We start from the raw sequence: 17,924 nt of genomic DNA, 5'->3' as shown, positions 1-17,924 counted from the left end.
CACTTCCTATCAAGGTAGTTAATTAGAAGAAATACCACGTCCCTGGGGCAACTGCAGAGATTAATGCCATGCTGGAAGACTTGAACAGGCGGGAATCTGGCCTGTGCAGACATCAGATGGGTCTTGGGAGAATGGCTGTGGACTTGTAAACTTCATCAGTTGGTGAGTCCAACTGTAGCTGCAATGTTCTTACTGCAACAAATCAACACAGTCCCTGATGTGGCAGGTTGGCTTACTAAAGGCTCAGCTGTAGGAGCACTTGGGAGGCCACGCCCTGAAAGGATGGGTTAACAGGACGCAGTGTATACTCTAATCAGTGACCATTACACGGTGCTGCCCCCTATAGTCTGAACACATGGGTCTGAGATTCAAGGGGTGCAAATGGATCTTACTCTTCTCACTGTTATACTTAATAACCCAGTTGTAGCATTTTTGCTTCCCATTTTGGCAACTTTGAACTTTGCTGAATATTCACAGGGTGTCCCCAAAAATGTATATACACTGTAACAGCTGATAGCTCAGTTTTGAAAATGAAATGTTTTAATAAACATGGCCTTTATAATTATTCAAAGTGTATGTGTACACTTTTTGGACGCCTATATGTAATATATAAACTTCAACTATTTAATAGCAGGGGCGTATATCTTATTTTGCCCCATAATACTTAAGTGTATATCTGCTATAAACATGTGCTTACATGTCTACAGTCATCACATTCAGGACATTTATAAAGGATGTCATACTTTAGAGGCTATCTGCCAAATTCATCAGTTTCCCCAGAATGTCTTTTAAAGCAATTTTTCCCATGGAGCGAGGCCAGGCCAAGTATCTCGTCTAGTTAGCCTCTGACCTGGGATGGTGTCTCAAGGCCTTCGTCTTTCATGCCATGGGCATTTTTGAAGAATAGCCTAGTTACTTCTCCTGTGTGTTTCTTTTTATGTACACGCATATATGTTTCTATTAACAGTACGGATGCCTGGGTTCTTTTAGTCAGCAAGTTGTCATCTATTACTATACTCATTTTGATGCTCAAATTGTGCCGGATTTGGCCTCCTCAAGCTGGCTCCTGTGTCCCTTTGTGGCCCTAATAATTTTTTTGAGTACTTATTTCCTGGCTCAACAAAAAGTCCCAAGCTTTTCTGTCACCTTCCTTGCTCCCGCACAGGCTGTGACCAGCCATTTCTTCAAGGGGTCCTGGGTCCTTTCTACCGACGCTGAGATGCGATCTGGGAACCAGGCACGGGGAAACCTGTCCGCATGTCTGTCTGATTTTTTCCATAAATTCTACACTGATACTTGCCATTCCAATGCCCGCAAAGTTTTTGTCACTTCTTTCATTCCATGTGCTCCCCCTGCTCCCCCAGGCTCCCAGCCTCTGCGTGTCCACTCAGGGCTCAGTCCACAGCGCCCGGCCCGGAGCCTCGCCCTGCCCCGCAGCGAGCCCGCAGGAGTGCAGGGCTGGCGGCCGCCCCCCTCCACGGGGAAGGCGCTTGAAAGGCAGGTGAACTCGCCAGCTCCCCCTCCCGCGTATTTCTATTCATCCAAAACGGCTGGGTCTGTTCATGTACGTCTATACTCGGATTTTACATGCCCTCCCTCTTTTTCTAATATATTGACCATTAATGTGACCGAAAGGCGAGCCCCAGGACGGGCGCCCGCTCCCACCCAGAGCCCCGCGCCTCCCCGGGACGGAACCGGCCACCAGGGTCTTCCTTTGCCGCCCTGCGCAGGCGACCAGCTTTGTTAGTTGGGGGTTATCCTTCTTGAGGTTTCTTTGCAAAACGTTGCAGACGCTTTTATTTTTAATCCTCACTGGAGGACAAGCTCAGGGCAAGGGAGAGGGAGACGTCAGTCGGTTGCCTTCCGCACGTGCCCTACTGGGGATTGAACCCGCAACCCAGGCACGAGCCCGCACCGGGCTCAAACCGGCCAGCTCGGGCACACAGCGCCCAGCCCCAGCCTCTGCGGCCGGCGGCGCGTGCGCCCCGGTCCCCTCCCTCCCTGCGTAACAGGCAGCGTGCTTTATACTCTTGAACTTTGCTCTCTCCATTTAGCAACATACCATGCGGGTCACTCCGTATGGAATCAGTGATATCATTTCTAAATTACAGCGGCGCCTCGGTTTTTCAACATCTCCGTTGATGAACAGCTTGGGTTACGAAGGCCGTAAACGCGGAGGTAGATGCTTCGGTTCTCGAACTCGCCTCGGGAGTCGGACATGCCACAGGGCTTCGGCTGGGGCGAGGTCCTGCGGCCCAGCTGTGGGCTGTGGATCCCTCGGTTGTCGAACGTTTCAGAACTCGATCGAGCTTCCGGAATGGATCACATTCCGTGTAACCTGTTAACGCCGAGGCACCATTGTATATGGAAGACGTTTCAGTCACTTACCAGTTGAATGACTGTGCGCCAGCCGCTGAGCTGGACACGGACAGGGAAATGAGTAAAACACAGCCCTCTCATGACCTTAGCCTCCAGTGCAAAGGACAGCCGCCAAACAGCACCGGCAGCCCCGAGCCCGAGGAGGGCTAACAGGATGCTCGGACCGCGCCAGGCTTGGAGGGCGACAAAGCAGGTGAAGGAACAGCACGCTAAGGCCTGTGGTGGAAACGGGAGTTTAATGTGGCTAAAACTTACAACGTGAGTGTGGAGGCACGAGGTAGGTGAGGGAGACGGGTGCCCACAATGAGGCTGGGGAGGCGCCATGGCGCCAGGTGGTACAGGTAATCCCAGGAAAAGGTGGACTGTGTTAGGCATCCAGGACACGTTTTTGGTTTTTAAATATATATATCTTGCCCGGCCGGGCGTGGCTCAGCTGTTGAGCGTCGACCTAGGATCCAGGCGATCGTGGTTCGATTCCTGGTCAGGGCACACGCCCGGGTTGTGGGCTCAATCAATGACTCTCTCATCATTGATTTTTTTTTTCTCTCTCTCTCTCTCCTTTCCTATATATATATCTTTATTGATTTCAGAGAGAGGAAGGGAGGGGGCAGAGAGAGAAACATCAATGATGAGAGTCACTGATCGGCTGCATCCTGCAGGACCCCTACTGGGGATCAAGCCTGAAACCCCGGCATGTGCCCTGACTGGGAATTGAACCAAGATCTCCTGGATCCTAGGTCGATGATCAACCGCTGAGCCACACCGGCTGGGAGAGACATGGTTTTTAAAATACCACTGGGATTCATTCACTTCATAAGTATTTAATTGGCTGCCTGCACTGGCCAGGTACTGTAAGAAAGAGCAGTTAAGAGTAAGATCCCAGGCTCGGCTGGGCGTGGTTCAGCGGTTGAGCATCGACCTAGGATCCAGGCGATCAGAGTTCGATTCCCAGTCAGGGCGCATGCCCGGGTTGCGGGCTCGATCAATGACTCTCTCATCATTGATGTTTCTATCTCTCTCTCCCTCTCCTCTCTCTGAAATCAATAAAGATATATTAAAAAAAAAAAAAAAGAGTAAGATCCCAACCCTTGGGGAGCAAGAAGACAGAATTCAAGGAACTCTTAGGTAAAGTGGGGAAATTTGCTGGGGAATGACACAGGAAGCTAGGCGGCAGTGGGTGAAGGAATACTTCCCAAAGAGTGAGGCAGACTTTTACCCAGGTGTGTGCCAGTTTGGGGGAGAGGGTTGGGGAGAGTTCCCATGCTAATGCCTGGAGTGAAGAGACAGATATTAAAAGTTTCCCTGGGACTAAGACCACAGACCCATTTCCCATTCTCCACATAGCAATGAGTAACCCTTTATTTTACTTTTATTGATTTTTGTTGTTAATTCTCATCTGAGGATTTTTTTCCCATTTTTTTTTTTTTAAGAGAGTGGAGGGGGGGAGAGGAAGAGAAAGAGAAAACATCGATCAATTACCATGACTAATCCTTTGAAAATATAATTCTGATCTCTTCATTTTCTGTAAAAGGCTCCCCACTGCTTTGAGGATAACGTCTGCCTTTTTTAAAAAAATATTTTATTGGATTACTTTATATAATCCTTACAACAATCTTATAGTGACATTTTTTTTTTTTTTTTTTTTAATCCTCACCTGAAGATATTTTTTCCATTGCTTTTCAGAGTGGGAGAGAGAAACATCAATGTGAAAAGGACACGTCGATTGGTTGCCTCCCACACACGCCCCAACCAGGGCTGGGGATCAAGCCTGCAGAAGGATGGGCCCTTAGCCAGAATCGGACCCAGAACCCTTCAGTCCACAGAGCCAAACCAGCTACGGCTCTATTTTATTTTTTAAAATATATATTGATTTCAGAGAGGAAGGGAGAGGGAGAGATAGAAACATCAATGCTGAGAGAGTCATTGATCGGCTGCTTCCTGCATGTCCCCGACTGGGGATCGAGCCTGCAAACCGGGCATGTGCCCTGACCGGGAATCGAACAGCTACCTCCTGGATCACAGGCTGAGGCTCAACTGCTGAGCCACGCTGCACCAGGCAATGTCCATCTCTTAAAAATCTCGTCCCTGGTTGCTTACCTCTCCAGCTTTTAAAAAAAACTTCCTTCCTCTTTAATTTTATTCTCTTAGGGTGTCACATCCTATTCCCCCCACCTAGAAATCCCGTTTTGCTCAGTGGTTAGAGCGTCGGGTCCCAGGTTCTATTGTGGCCGTACCTCGGGTGACCCGGCCCAGCTCTGGGTACCAATCAATGTTCTCTCTCTCTCTCTCTGTCTCCCTGCCCTCCTTCCATTCTCTCTGAAAAGCAATGGAAAAAATATCCTCAGGTGAGGATTTAAAAAAAAAAAGAAACCCAGTACCCAACTCTTGATTAGGTGTTACTCCTATCTGCTTTCACAGTGCCCTGTGCTTCACCTAATGTCGTGGGATTGTCTGAATCTACCACTAGTTTGAACTCCCCAAGGGTAGAAAGTGGTTTAATTACAGTTGTATAGAGCATCTAGCCTAACTAATTTGAACCGAATGAAGGCTGTCTTCACTGCAGAGTTAGGTGGGGCATTTTGGCCTTCAGTCTCTTTACTACTACAGTTTAAGGGTTCATTCCAGAGTTTGGAGAAACAAACCATTGAGGTTTAAAATCACTTAAGTTTAGCCTGGTCAGCGTGGCTCAGTGGTTGAGCCTCAACCTGTGAACCAGGAGGTCACAGTTAGACTGATCCCGGGTCAGGGCATATTCCCAGGTTTCAGGCTCAATCCCCAGTCGGGGGCATGCAGGAGGCAGCCCAGCAATGACCTCTCTCCTCACTGATGTTTCTATCTCCCTCTCAAATCAATAAAATCATTTTTTTAAATTGTTATTTAGCCTTAGGCATCGATTTATCTGCAAAGATCGGTGTGCTCAAACTGATAATGTTAAAGCCCACCAGTCTTTCATTCAATAAAGCTGATAAGGTCGAGAGTAGCTCCTCACTACCAGCCGCCAAAGAACAGCTGCTCGTCTAGTCCCTGGATTTCTTTGCCCTTTGACCCCGCCCACGGGGCCACAAATGGCGGAAGAACTGCACGCTGCGTCCGGACACCTCACATACAGCGGAGGCATCTCCACGCTACGCCGGCGGCGTGGGCGGGGCAGCCGGTTCTTCCTTCCTGTGGGCCTCCTCGGCTCCTCCCCCAGCGCTTCACACGCTCATTGTGAAGCGACCGCGGCTGGCAGCCTCTGCGGCTGTTAGGGAACCAGACACCCTAAATCCTTGGCGCGCGTGAGCGCCCGCTCTGCGCCTTCCCCACTGCAAAGGCTAGGGAACGAGGTTCACCTTTATTCTCTCTTCTCCCGCCCGAGCTAACCGCCCCGTGCGCGCGGACGCCGCGCCGCCGCTCCCCGCCCCTCCCCCCTCCGTAGCTCCTGCCCGCGCGCTCCTCCCCCTCCCCTTTCCCGGGCGACGCGCACGCGCGCCAGCCCGGCTCGCGCCCTCTCGCTTTCCTCCGGCCCGCGATACCCCCCTCCCCTTCCGCCTCGCGGCGCTTCCTCGCGCCGCGATCTTCTCTATCCACCCCCGGCACCGCGGGCCTTCCCCCCCGCCCGCCAACGGCGGGTCCCCAGCTTCCCAACCCCCTTCGCTTCCCGCGCTCTCCGGCGGGGGCCTAGCCCCGGCCTCCTCTCTCCCTCCCTTCCCCCTAATTCCCCTTCCGGACGCTGCCATCATGTTGAAGCCTCAGCCGCCACAACAGACGTCCCAGCCCCAGCAGCCGCCCCCCACGCAACAGGCCGTGGCCCGCCGGCCTCCCGGGGGCACCAGCCCTCCCAACGGTGGCCTCCCGGGCCCCCTGGCCTCCACCTCGGCTCCCCCAGGGCCTCCCGCTGCCGCTTCCCCCTGCCTGGGGCCTGCATCTGCTGCCGGGAGCGGGCTCCGCCGGGGAGCCGAGGGCATCTTGGCGGCGCCGCCGCCGCAGCCACAGCAGCAGCAACACCAGGAGAGGCCAGGGGCAGCGGCCATCGGCAGCGCCAGGTGAGGAGGGTTGGGTTTCGGTGCGCTGGAGCGCAGGCTGTGGGGCGGCGGCGGCTCGGTTCCGGCCCGGCAGCCGGGATTTCAGGATTCCACTCAAGGCGGGCTCCTAGCCTGGCCACCTTTGAGGGGCGCCAGGGGGCGGAGGAACCCCCTCCCCCATGCGGCTGGGGATGGGCCCACTCAGGTACTAACAGGTCAGAGGGAAAGGGTACCCCCCGCAGCCACCGGGACACTTAATGGCCATGCTCGGCTCTCAGCTTAGTTACGGCTCGCGGCCTGGGCCTTAAAGGCAGGCGGGGCCCATCCCGCTAGCGCCGTTTGAACGCGGAGTTGGGGGGGCGAAGAGGTGACCGGGGTCCCCTGCTCCATTACCGCGAAGGGTCTCGCGGTTCCCGACTTCAGCCAATGGGGAGTCGGCTACGGGAAGGGGTCCGGGCCGTAGCCAATGGAGGGGGGCGCGCAGCCCACAGTCTGGCCAATGGGGAGGGAGGGACTTGGAGCGGGTTGCCACCTCCCCCTTCCCGGTCTGGCCAGTAGGAGGGGAGCGGAGTGGGCGGGGGGGCGGAAGGAGAGACCACTGGGAGGACTGCGGCCCCGGGAACCTCCAGAGCGCGCGCGCCCTTTTACGTACGTGCGCGTGGATGCTCTGTCTTAAGACCGGGGCGTTCGAGCCGCGGGTAACCTAGGGCAGTGGTTGAGAGTGTGCGTGAAGGGGTTCATGGTTGAAAAGAAGACACTCTGCTTGGTTTTTTCTGTGTTTGGGTTAATGGAACTGAGCGTGGCAGTACACGCAGGCGCAGTGGGTTCTGATCGCGGGAGGGGGTATTTTGAAGAGGCCCGTGGGTCTTAGTGCGCAGGCGCAGACCGGGCGAGGCCTCCCGGTGGATGCCTTTTGCGGCTGCGCTGTCCCCCAGCCCCGCCAACGGCCCCCTCATCACCCTCCTCAACCGCCGGTTACATCAGCCAGCCAGGAGCGGGGTTATCGGGCGATTGACGACCCCTCTCAGAGTGGGTAACTGGCTGAATGAGTAAAGAGATCGAGGGGGGGTGTTGTAGAGTGACTACCCTCCTCTCAGGGATGGGGCTTAAGGCTCTGAAAATGATTGTCTTTTCTGTTTGGGAGGTGACGCGCCTGAGCTAGGTACTTACGAACCTGTGCTCCCTGAGCTTCCACTTTACGTCTGAGATGGGTTATTAGTTATCGAATACTGTAGCATTGGTTTCTTGGAAGCATGTAGTCCTGGCCCCTTGGAGAAAGTGAGACAATGGTTGTTGATTGAGTCTGTTTTACTGGCATTTGGAGGAAATGTGTTTAGTGGTTTACAATGCCTATGCCTTTTTCTCCTGTAAGGTGAGAGTTTGATAACCTTATGATTAATTGTAGCTTAGATCAGCATTTTCCCATGGTATGTGGTTCTAGGATACCAAGTCTTTTGAAATTAATTGTGTAAGAGGGATTGAACAGATTTAAATAACTAGTTTTTTGTTTCCTTTATAGGGGACAAAGCACAGGAAAGGGACCCCCACAGTCACCGGTGAGTTATCCCCCTCCTCCCGCAAAGGTACAGAGACCTAGAGGACACATATGTAGGAATATAGGACAGATTAGATGCAGAAATAGTCAGGTGGGCTCAGAAGGGCCGGGGCCCAGCACATTACAAGGTGTGTGTATGTGGAATGTGACCTTTTAGAAGGTATGTGAGATGTTGACTGGCTATTTCTCCCTCCTATGTTACTGACAGGTATTTGAGGGTGTCTACAACAATTCCAGAATGCTGCATTTCCTTACAGCTGTTGTGGTAAGTGGGTACCTAACCTCTGGGTTGTTTGAGCGATGTCATGCATCTATTTGCCGAAGACACTTTTATTTCCCATTCTCCCAGGGCTCCACTTGTGATGTAAAGGTTAAGAATGGTACCACCTATGAAGGTATCTTCAAGACACTGAGTTCAAAGGTCAGTGTACTCAAATCATTTTTGGAGTTGTCTGGAAGGAAGGAGAATGACGTAGGCTCATTAAAGATGTAAATTGAGTGGTGTTGGACGCCATTGTGACTGTTACTTATTTCCATAGGCTTGGGCTGGAGTAGTGCTGCAAGCAGTGAAAGACATGGGTCTGAAATTTGAGTGCTGTATACTTTAATGTAAAAATGCTTAAATTTTAAAACATAAAATTTTAATTTGGGGACTTTTGCTAAGTCCTGTGGCTGATATTGACAAGATGTTATACACGATGTTGGGAAAAGTTTTAAAAAGTTAAGGGAAAAGTAGTCATACTTTTACCTTCATGTTTCTTGATACTAACTAACCCTTGGGTGTTGGGAAATGGGGCTTTTTTTTAGTTTGAACTGGCAGTAGACGCTGTGCACAGGAAAGCATCTGAGCCAGTAGGTGGCCCTCGTCGGGAAGACATTGTGGACACCATGGTGTTTAAGCCAAGTGATGTCATGCTTGTCCATTTCCGAAATGTTGACTTCAATTATGCCACTAAAGGTATTGTGCCATGCTCTTTTGTAAAACCCACTTTCTGAGTAGACAGCTGAGAGCAGTTACATGATGCTTGGTTAGCTCCCATAACCTCTGACTTTATCATCTTTTTTTTCTGAGGACAGTGGCTGGATTTTTTTGAGAATGTGTCTTGATATGTTGTTTTTCCTATTTTATTTGCTTTGTTTCCAACTCCTTGCTGTTTATGAACTATTAAGATGAGAGTCTTTATACTGTGCCTGCCCACCCCCAACCCCTGGCACACACAAACTTTTCTATGCTTGTCAACAACTGTGTGCAGGGAAGAGGTCTTGGAAAAAAGCCTTTGAAATATCACTCAATTCCTGATCTTCAACTCTGCACCCACAGACAAGTTCACTGATTCTGCCATTGCCATGAATTCGAAGGTGAATGGGGAACACAAAGAGAAGGTGCTTCAGCGCTGGGAGGGCGGTGACAGCAACAGTGATGACTACGACCTAGAGTCTGACATGGTACAGTCTGATTCCCCGAGACCCTTAAAGCTGGGCAGCTGTGCTGCCAGAGTGTGGGTTATTGACACCGACATCATTCTTGGAACCAAGTTGCTTCTGGGGAGGGAGGCAGGAAAATCATTTACTCTTGCCTATTTGTGACAGATTCCAAATGGAAAAGTATAGAAAATAACAAAACAAAAATACTTGTTTTCCCACCATTTGTGATTGACAATTCTTAATGTTTTCTTCAAGTCATTTTTTTTTTTCAATGTAAGAAAAAGTATGGGCAAGAGTGCTTTGTAGGCTCATTTACCTTCTGATAAACAGCTACTGTACTTTGAATCATTTAAAATTTCTCATGAGTGAATGAATTATTTTGCTGTTCAAATTGCACAACTTACTTTTTCTGTCTGGTTTTGAATGTTTCATGTTGCTCCATAGATCTAGTTTATTGTTTTTAGCTATTGTGTACTGTTCTACTTATGTACTCATCTATGTATACCCACCAAATTGTATTTATCTCTTTCCTTACTGATTTGTGCTTTCTTTGCCATTACAGTTACTGCCTTATTGTATTTTTAGAACATGCACATATGCCAGAATTTCTCTGGGGTATAAACCTGGATTTAGAACGTGAACATGTGCCAGAATTTCTCTGGGATATAAACCTGGAAATGGATTTCTTAGGTCTTAAAACTTCAGTTGTACTAGTTATTGTCAGCTTGTGCTGCAATTGGTAGTTCTAGTTGATATTCTCATCAGCAGTGTTCCAGTTTCTCCACTTATAGTATGGTCAGATTTTTAACTTTTTCAGCCTGATGGAGAATGATAGGCCGTTGTTGCTTTCCTTGCTGGGTTTTAAAACATTTTGCCTCTCTCCCTAGTCCAATGGATGGGACCCCAATGAAATGTTCAAGTTCAATGAGGAGAACTATGGTGTAAAGACCACGTATGATAGCAGCCTCTCGTCTTACACGTGAGTGTCTTGGTGTACTCCCCATGTGGTGCAGTTTGAGGCGTAGGGTCACCAATAGAGGAGCAAGTCTCTAGGTGGAACATAGCTTTTGTTCATGCTTTTCTGGGTGTTCAGATCACTTCACTCTTGTTGTGCCTTGTGAACTGCTCTCAAAGGTTTTCTTTTAATCTTGATTCCAGGCCACCTCATGGGTAGAATTAACTGCTTGTCCACTTGTCCATACTTTTTCTCTATAACTTAGAATAGAATGTACTTTAAACATGTGTCTAAGTGTTCTCCAGAAACAGAGATACCTTGCTGCTCTGCCTGGGACCTAGTAGATGCCCATTATATTTGCCAAGTTGTTGAAGGGGTTAAATACCCACATACTTGAGCCCGTGATAGGACTGATAGAAATGTGTGTTTTTTTTCCCTTTTGTCCCCTGGCATTGGGATGGTGGTGGTCCTCTCAGGGTGCCCTTAGAGAAGGACAACTCAGAAGAGTTTCGTCAGCGAGAGCTGCGTGCAGCCCAACTGGCTCGGGAGATTGAATCAAGCCCCCAGTACCGCCTGCGGATTGCCATGGAGAACGATGATGGACGCACTGAGGAAGAGAAGCACAGTGCCGTCCAGCGGCAGGGTTCAGGACGGGAGAGCCCCAGCTTGGCATCTAGGTAATTTCTGAGGGCAGCCCGGTATGTTTGGGATTCACTGTATGGGCCAAGAGTTTTGTACACTCTTGTTTAAGCCTTACAGCCATATGAGATGTAGGTTAATAAGTAGTTGTTCCCAATTGTTATTTTAGGAGATTGAAATCTAATTTCCCCATAGTAACAAGACTAAAGTTAGAAGGTTTTTGTTTCAGAATTTTGATAGTTTGTCTTTGTTCTCTGCATATTCATCCATATGCATCTCTTATTCCTCCCTTTGTGAAAGTAGAATCAAACTCTACAGGATGATCTGTATCTTGTAAAAGATGCACCTTGACCTACAATGTGATAGTACTTTTCTTATAGGTCAGGAGTGGTAGAATTGTTGAGTATTAGCCTGGTTGGTCAGGGTCAACACAACATAAGGTCATAAGCCTGTAGCCACAGAACATTTAACCAGGACAGATCTTCAAGTGGGATAGTGCAAAAAGCCTAGAGCAAGGCAGAGTGAGTGAGTATGTGTGTGTAGGAAGGTGGACTTTAGGAGGAAGGGCTTCATCTTTCCTGAATGTGTGGATTTTGTGGCTACTTGATCTCATTTGAACTCTTCCCCCCCTCCCTCCCCCAGGGAAGGAAAGTATATCCCTCTACCCCAGCGAGTTCGGGAAGGTCCCCGGGGAGGAGTTCGATGCAGTAGTTCTCGGGGTGGCCGACCTGGCCTTAGCTCTTTGCCACCCCGTGGCCCTCACCATCTTGACAATAGCAGCCCTGGCCCAGGTTCTGAGACACGTGGTATTAATGGAGGTGAGTTATAAAGCAGACTTGTGCGGGGGACAGGGAAGGGAACGGTAAGGAGGAGGGAAGGATAATCGAAAGGGTTTAGATGGGTTGGAAGGATGATGGATTGGTGGTCATGTAATAGCAGGTACTCTCCCTCTTTTTTTCTCACCTTTAAAAAAAAATAGGCCCTTCCCGCATGTCCCCTAAGGCACAGCGGCCTGTGAGAGGTGCCAAGACTCTGTCTTCACCCAGCAGTAGGCCTTCTGGAGAAGCTTCTGTTCCATCTCCTCCTGCAGGTAAAATTTCAGCAGTATTACATGAAGGAAATGGATAGGAATTTGTAGAAAGATGAATAGTGTCAGTTGTTGAGATGCTGGGGTAGGAGACAGTTTCAAGATGTGAAAAGCATTTTGAAAGGTTTGGGTTTATGCATTTTAGTAAAGAATTTTTCAATTACCCTGTGCAGAATCCCCAACATAGTGATTTATGGCTGTGTCTGGCTAGCAGATAACACTGTTTAAATTAGTTGCCAACATTTTAAAACAGAAGAAATCATAGTTGGCAATTTCTGTTGAAATTTAGGAAGTTTTGCCAACACTGACCTGTCTTACTGCATAGCTCCAGTTGGTTGGAACTGAGTCATGACTGCCCCTTAAAGTCGTTCATGGTGCCCATGAGACCCATTTTACCTGTTTGTTACCTGCTTTGCTGTTCTAGGCCTTTAGGTTTGTGAACCTGTGTATAAGTAGATAAACTTCTCTTGGTGTTTTTAGTAAGTCCTTTGTACCCATTGCTAAATGACCAGTAGTAACCATTGTGCAGCTTTCCCTTTTCTTCCAGTGGGTCGGATGTACCCCCCGCGCTCTCCCAAGTCGGCTGCCCCTGCCCCAGTCTCAGCTTCCTGTCCTGAGCCTCCCATTGGCTCGGCAGTACCGACCTCCTCAGCTTCCATCCCTGTGACATCAGTTGTGGACCCTGGAGTAGGCTCCATTTCTCCAGCTTCTCCAAAGGTCTCACTGGCCCCCACAGATGGTAAGAGCCAAGATGGTTCAGGACTGTGGACAATGTGATGGGTGTTTTTGGGCAGAAAGACCTTCAGGCGTCTATCTCCTCTTCCTCAGGAAAAGAACCTGTGACCAAGGAACCTGGAAGAACTCTGGAATCCCAGGAGCTGTCCCGGATATCTGGGAAAGGTGAGGATTGTTTTTTCCTGCCAAAGTCTAATGCTCCTTTGATTAGGAGGACATTTCAGCTAGGAAAGTTGTTGGAATTCAAAAACAATGCCTGTTAGACCTTTGATCCTAATTCCTGTTACAGGAGTCTCAAGAGCTCTTCTGGTTTTTAGGTTTTTGTACTGTGGGCTACTGGTATTATGTCGCCACTTTTGATAAAAGAAATGTATATTTTCTCCTTTTTCATTGTTTCTCATAGTCCCTGGCCTTCAGAATGAACAGAAACGCTTTCAGCTAGAAGAACTGAGGAAGTTTGGGGCCCAGTTTAAGGTGAGAAGCATGAGAATGAGCTAGGATGTTAACAGGGTGGAGGTGAAGTGGGTCTGGCGGGCTTAAGGAAGCGGCACGGGACTAGGAATAGAAGAGAGAAGAGTAAGGATGAAAGAAGGAAGCAGGGCTTTGGGTCTGGACCAGTGTCATATGTGTGATTCTCCTTCCAGCTTCAGCCCAGTAGCTCTCCTGAGACCAGTCTGGACCCTTTTCCTCCCCGGATCTTAAAGGAGGAGGCCAAAGGGAAGGAGAAGGAGGTTGATGGTCTACTGACTTCAGAGCCCATGGCGTCCCCAGTCTCCAAGGCAGAGTCCATATTGGATAAGGAGGACAAACCGCCCCTGCCACCCGCAGGAGGCACTGAGGGGCTGGATCAGCCTCCACCACCCTGCCCAAGCCAAACTGGCAGCCCCCCAGTGGGCCTCATCAAGGGAGATGACAAGGATGAGGGCCCTGTTACCGAGTGAGTGCGGTGGGAGATGGGTGGGTGTCGGATGATGAGGGACAAGCCAGGAGGGTTTACTTTGTTTTTCTCTCATAGACAAGTGAAGAAGTCAACGTTGAACCCCAATGCCAAGGAGTTCAATCCAGCAAAGCCTCTGTTGTCTGTGGTGAGATGGGGTAACATCTTCCATAAAGGAGACTTGGGAATGGGATAAAAACACTGGAGGGAGAGCACTTGACACCGGGCAGTAAGAGGACACATTGTGAAAGTGTGGGGATGGCAGCAGTTGGGCTGGTTTGGGGAAAACAGACAAGTTTCATGGCTGGGTGGCAAGCGATTATTATGTGTCTGACAAGTATTTATGGGTTTCTCTCTAATACTTAGCATTTGGCTCAGGGAGTATCTGAGTGTGGTAGTTATGAGCATGAGCTTAATTCAGCCCACTGACTTAGCTTAAACCCCTGTATTTATTTACAAGCTTTGTGATCTTGGACAAGCCACTTAACCTACCTCTCTGTCTCAGTTTCGTCACCTATAATTTGAGTGTGTTCATGTTTAGGGTTAATGGGAGGCTTAATCAAAACAGTAGAATGTGTTTGGCACAAACACTCCTTCTGCAAATGCTGTTGCTGTGTAGGCGGTGGAATTGCTGTGGGTAATAGAAAAATTGTAAGAGATTTTATACATGTCCTCCCTTGTCTCTTAAAGAATAAATCCACCAGTACTCCAACTTCTCCGGGGCCTCGGACTCATTCTACTCCCTCCATCCCGGTGCTGACAGCAGGCCAGAGTGGGCTATATAGCCCTCAGTACATTTCCTACATACCTCAGATCCACATGGGACCAGCTGTTCAGGTAAGAGAAGAGGCTTGGGTGGGCCCAGGTTAAGAGGTTTGGTTGAGCTGACTGAGGGACCAGGTCAAGCCTATTCTGGGCATTTATAAGCAAATCATTCAGCCTCATCTGTGTTCCGGTCCCTAGGCACCTCAGATGTATCCATATCCTGTATCGAACTCAGTGCCTGGACAGCAGGGCAAGTACCGGGGAGCAAAAGGTGAGCAGGGTTGGGAGGGGCAGTTGGGGCTGCCCAGTGCCTCCTGGCAGATGGAGCTTGAGCTTTGCACTATTTTCCTCCCACCCCCAGGCTCCCTGCCTCCCCAGCGCTCGGACCAACACCAGCCAGCCTCCGCCCCTCCGATGATGCAGGCCGCCACTGCTGCTGGCCCACCTCTGGTGGCTGCCACACCTTACTCTTCCTACATCCCCTACAACCCACAGCAGTTCCCAGGCCAGCCCGCCATGATGCAGCCCATGGCCCACTATCCCTCACAGGTGACTAAAGCACAGGACATGGGGGTACAGAGGCTCTGCTCGAGAGCCCATCTTCTCTATCTTCCAGATATAGAGGAGCTGGGTGAGAGAAGCAGGCAGTATTCTGGGTGGTGGTGTCAGAGTTGGGATTCAGTCCTGGCTCTGGTAGGACCTGTTGCAAGGCACCTAAAGACCCAAGTCCCAAACAAATAGAATAAAAATTATAAAAAAACAATCACCATCCAAGTCTTTATTCAAGTGTCGATAAAGTAGCATCTGTGTAGTTAGGTTATTATGAGTGTTAAACGAGATAGTTGTGATAAGGCTGGAACAGTGCTGTGCAGAGGTTATGCCTTCCAAGTCCTGTGCTGAGCTGACCATTTCTCTTTGCCACTCCAGCCCGTGTTTGCCCCCATGCTTCAAAGCAACCCACGCATGCTGACATCGGGGAGCCATCCCCAGGCCATTGTGTCGTCCTCTACCCCTCAATACCCTTCAGCAGAGCAGCCCACCCCCCAAGCCCTTTATGGTGAGTTCTGCTGGACCCTCTCCCTCCAGGCTGTGCTCCTCAGCCCCCTTCAATATGCTCAGCACTGATTCTCTCCTTCCATCTGTAGCCACTGTTCACCAGTCCTATCCACACCATGCCACGCAGCTCCATGCCCACCAGCCGCAGCCGGCCACCACGCCTACTGGGAGCCAGCCACAGTCCCAGCATGCGGCCCCCAGTCCTGTCCAGGTGCCTGCCATGGGGGATCTGAGTGGTTGGGGCAGGAGTTGGGTGGCAAAGAGAGCAGTATAGCCTGGGGTATTTCCCCAGCAGGGAGGATCGGGGTCAGTGGGTAGAAGGCTGGGTACCAGAGGAGTGATTGGCACTCATCCTTACCCTCTCCCCTGACAGCACCAGGCGGGGCAGGCCCCACACCTGGGCAGTGGACAGCCACAGCAGAATCTGTACCACCCAGGGGCCCTGACAGGCACGCCGCCTTCTCTGCCACCGGGACCTTCTGCCCAGTCCCCTCAGAGCAGCTTCCCCCAACCAGCCGCTGTGTATGCCATCCATGCCCACCAGCAGCTTCCCCACGGCTTCACCAATATGGCCCATGTTACCCAGGTAAGAGCTCAAGAGACCTGCTTTGTTTGAGTCTGCTTTGCCAGAAGGACCTGCGCCCTGAGGCTGTCCCATTCCTGAGTCCCTGGTGCCACCTTTACTTAGTACTCTGGATACTAGGATTCTCAGGGCCTGTGTCAATCTTCTGTGGTGCTCCCAACTACTTTCTGTTTTCTGCAGGCCCATGTCCAAACTGGAATCACAGCAGCCCCGCCCCCTCACCCTGGGGCTCCCCACCCGCCCCAGGTGATGCTGCTGCACCCACCCCAGAGCCATGGGGGGCCCCCCCAAGGCGCGGTGCCCCAGAGTGGGGTGCCTGCACTCTCAGCTTCCACACCCTCACCCTACCCCTACATCGGACACCCCCAAGGTGAGCAGCCTGGCCAGGCGCCTGGATTTCCAGGAGGAGCCGATGACAGGATTCGTGAGTTCTCGTTAGCTGGGGGAATTTGGCATGGAAGAGCTGATGGGCTGCAGGTGGGGCAGGATGCACGGGTTCTGGGTGGGGAGTGAGGGGTCTTGGAGGCAGGGCTGTCCCACAGGGCGCCCGCCGACCTGCACCTGTCTGTGAAGTATGTAGGGTGGGCAGAAGCCACAGTCGCCGCCGCCAGGGGCTTGCTCCTGGCTCTGTCCTTTGCTTCCCTCCGTCCTCGCTCAGTTGTGATCCAGCAGCCCCCCTCCCCACTGCCTCCCCAGCTCTCAGTGACCCCGACTGTCTCCTGACTTAGCCGAGGTAAGGTCAGCGCAGCAGACAGGGCCAGGCTGGGGTGTGGGGGGCTGAGCTGGGCACACAAGTAAGGGCTCTGGCTCACTGGGAAACAGTGTTTGATCTGTGCTTCTGACAGCCCCATGAGACACCTTGAGGAGGCCGCTCCTACCCAAACACTCCCCCCACACCCCACACTGGACGGCATTGGATGAAGGGACAGCTGCTTGGGTTCTAATGCTCCTGCTCTCTTCTCTTTCCCCTCCAACCAGTTCAATCTCATCCCTCCCAGCAGCTCCCCTTCCACCCCCCGGGGAACTGAAGATTGTCCTGGCCGCGACCTGAGACCTCCATGAGTGGAGGGAAGAGTGATCTATGTCTCTTCCCCCAGCAGCTCGGACCAGTCCCAGCCCTCCAATCCCCCCTTTCCCCCGGGGGAGCTGGGGAATTCCTGCCAAGCACCTTGAATGGGAGAGGCCTCAAAGTGGGTGGGCCAGGGTCCAGTGGGGGTGGGGGGGGTTCCTGCTCTGCCCCTGCCCATCCCCACCCCATCTTGCCCTCCCATCCTCTTAACCCCCTCTGGAGACGGAAGATCTTTTATTTTCTATTATTTATAATGTCAGACTTGGGCCCCCTGTTCTTTCTTCCCAATTAACTTGAGTGACCTGCGTGAGAGACACATGCCCCACGAGGATGGTTGGACAAGGACTTTTACTTTTTATTACATAAAAATATTAAAAAAATTTTAAAAAAATAAAATTTTAAACTAACTTAACCTGCCTATAGTTTCCTCTTTGGAGAATAGAGAAAGATTGTAGCTGTCTTACTATAACGTGATGTGGTTCTGAAGATGGGGCAGGTGTGGCACAGCAATACAGCCTGAGGATGCTGACCTTCTGGCTGACTGCTGCGCAGGTCACCCAACCTCCCAGGGATTTTTCTCACCTCAAAATTGGTCCTCATAAATTACGTCTACCGCTTTACACTGAAAAGCACTTCAGTGTGTGTGGCCACTGGAAAAGGGGTCTGACTGGTGAGAGGTCTTGGGTATGGATGAGACCTATAAAGATCAGGCTGCCCTAGCCAGTTTTGCTCAGT

At 50.8% G+C, this 17,924-nt stretch overlaps 1 protein-coding gene across 11 annotated transcripts; it reads left to right on the top strand.

The window, feature by feature from the left end:
- Nucleotides 1–5,966: 5,966 nt before the first annotated feature.
- ATXN2L (ataxin 2 like) lies at nucleotides 5,967–17,601 on the top strand. Of its 11 annotated transcripts, none has more exons than XM_087815769.1 (24): nucleotides 5,975–6,404; nucleotides 7,903–7,939; nucleotides 8,147–8,203; nucleotides 8,288–8,359; nucleotides 8,746–8,896; nucleotides 9,260–9,384; nucleotides 10,251–10,342; nucleotides 10,795–10,995; nucleotides 11,600–11,775; nucleotides 11,937–12,047; nucleotides 12,574–12,783; nucleotides 12,873–12,944; nucleotides 13,183–13,253; nucleotides 13,424–13,716; nucleotides 13,795–13,864; nucleotides 14,407–14,553; nucleotides 14,680–14,752; nucleotides 14,843–15,030; nucleotides 15,409–15,538; nucleotides 15,627–15,748; nucleotides 15,911–16,123; nucleotides 16,301–16,490; nucleotides 16,694–16,853; nucleotides 17,122–17,601. In XM_087815769.1, exons 1-23 carry the CDS (start codon nucleotides 6,100–6,102, stop codon nucleotides 16,846–16,848), a joined length of 3,261 nt encoding a protein of 1,086 aa, XP_087671895.1. In that variant the 5' UTR covers nucleotides 5,975–6,099; the 3' UTR covers nucleotides 16,849–16,853; nucleotides 17,122–17,601. The 11 variants fall into 11 exon arrangements, with proteins under 11 accessions (XP_087671898.1, XP_087671895.1, XP_016073406.1 ...); XM_016217920.2 differs by having other exon boundaries at nucleotides 17,099–17,188; XM_087815770.1 differs by having other exon boundaries at nucleotides 5,976–6,404; nucleotides 12,592–12,783; nucleotides 17,099–17,188.
- The last annotated feature ends 323 nt before the right edge of the window (nucleotides 17,602–17,924 follow it).

Source organism: Miniopterus natalensis, chromosome 3 (assembly GCF_054644295.1).
Source record: "Miniopterus natalensis isolate mMinNat1 chromosome 3, mMinNat1.hap1, whole genome shotgun sequence".
NCBI lineage: Eukaryota > Metazoa > Chordata > Mammalia > Chiroptera > Miniopteridae > Miniopterus > Miniopterus natalensis.
The sequence above is the reverse complement of the archived record's forward strand: the minus strand, read 5'-3'. Positions and strand labels throughout refer to the sequence as shown.

What these genes read in the sequence shown, in the direction of transcription:
- ATXN2L (XM_087815769.1), top strand. Translation starts at nt 6,100, where the DNA reads ATGTTGAAGCCTCAGCCGCCACAACAGACGTCCCAGCCCCAGCAGCCG. An exon ending in GTCCCGGATATCTGGGAAAG is followed by an intron (nt 12,945 to 13,182) that starts GTGAGGATTGTT and finishes TGTTTCTCATAG; the next exon opens with TCCCTGGCCTTCAGAATGAA. An exon ending in ATATGGCCCATGTTACCCAG is followed by an intron (nt 16,124 to 16,300) that starts GTAAGAGCTCAA and finishes TGTTTTCTGCAG; the next exon opens with GCCCATGTCCAAACTGGAAT.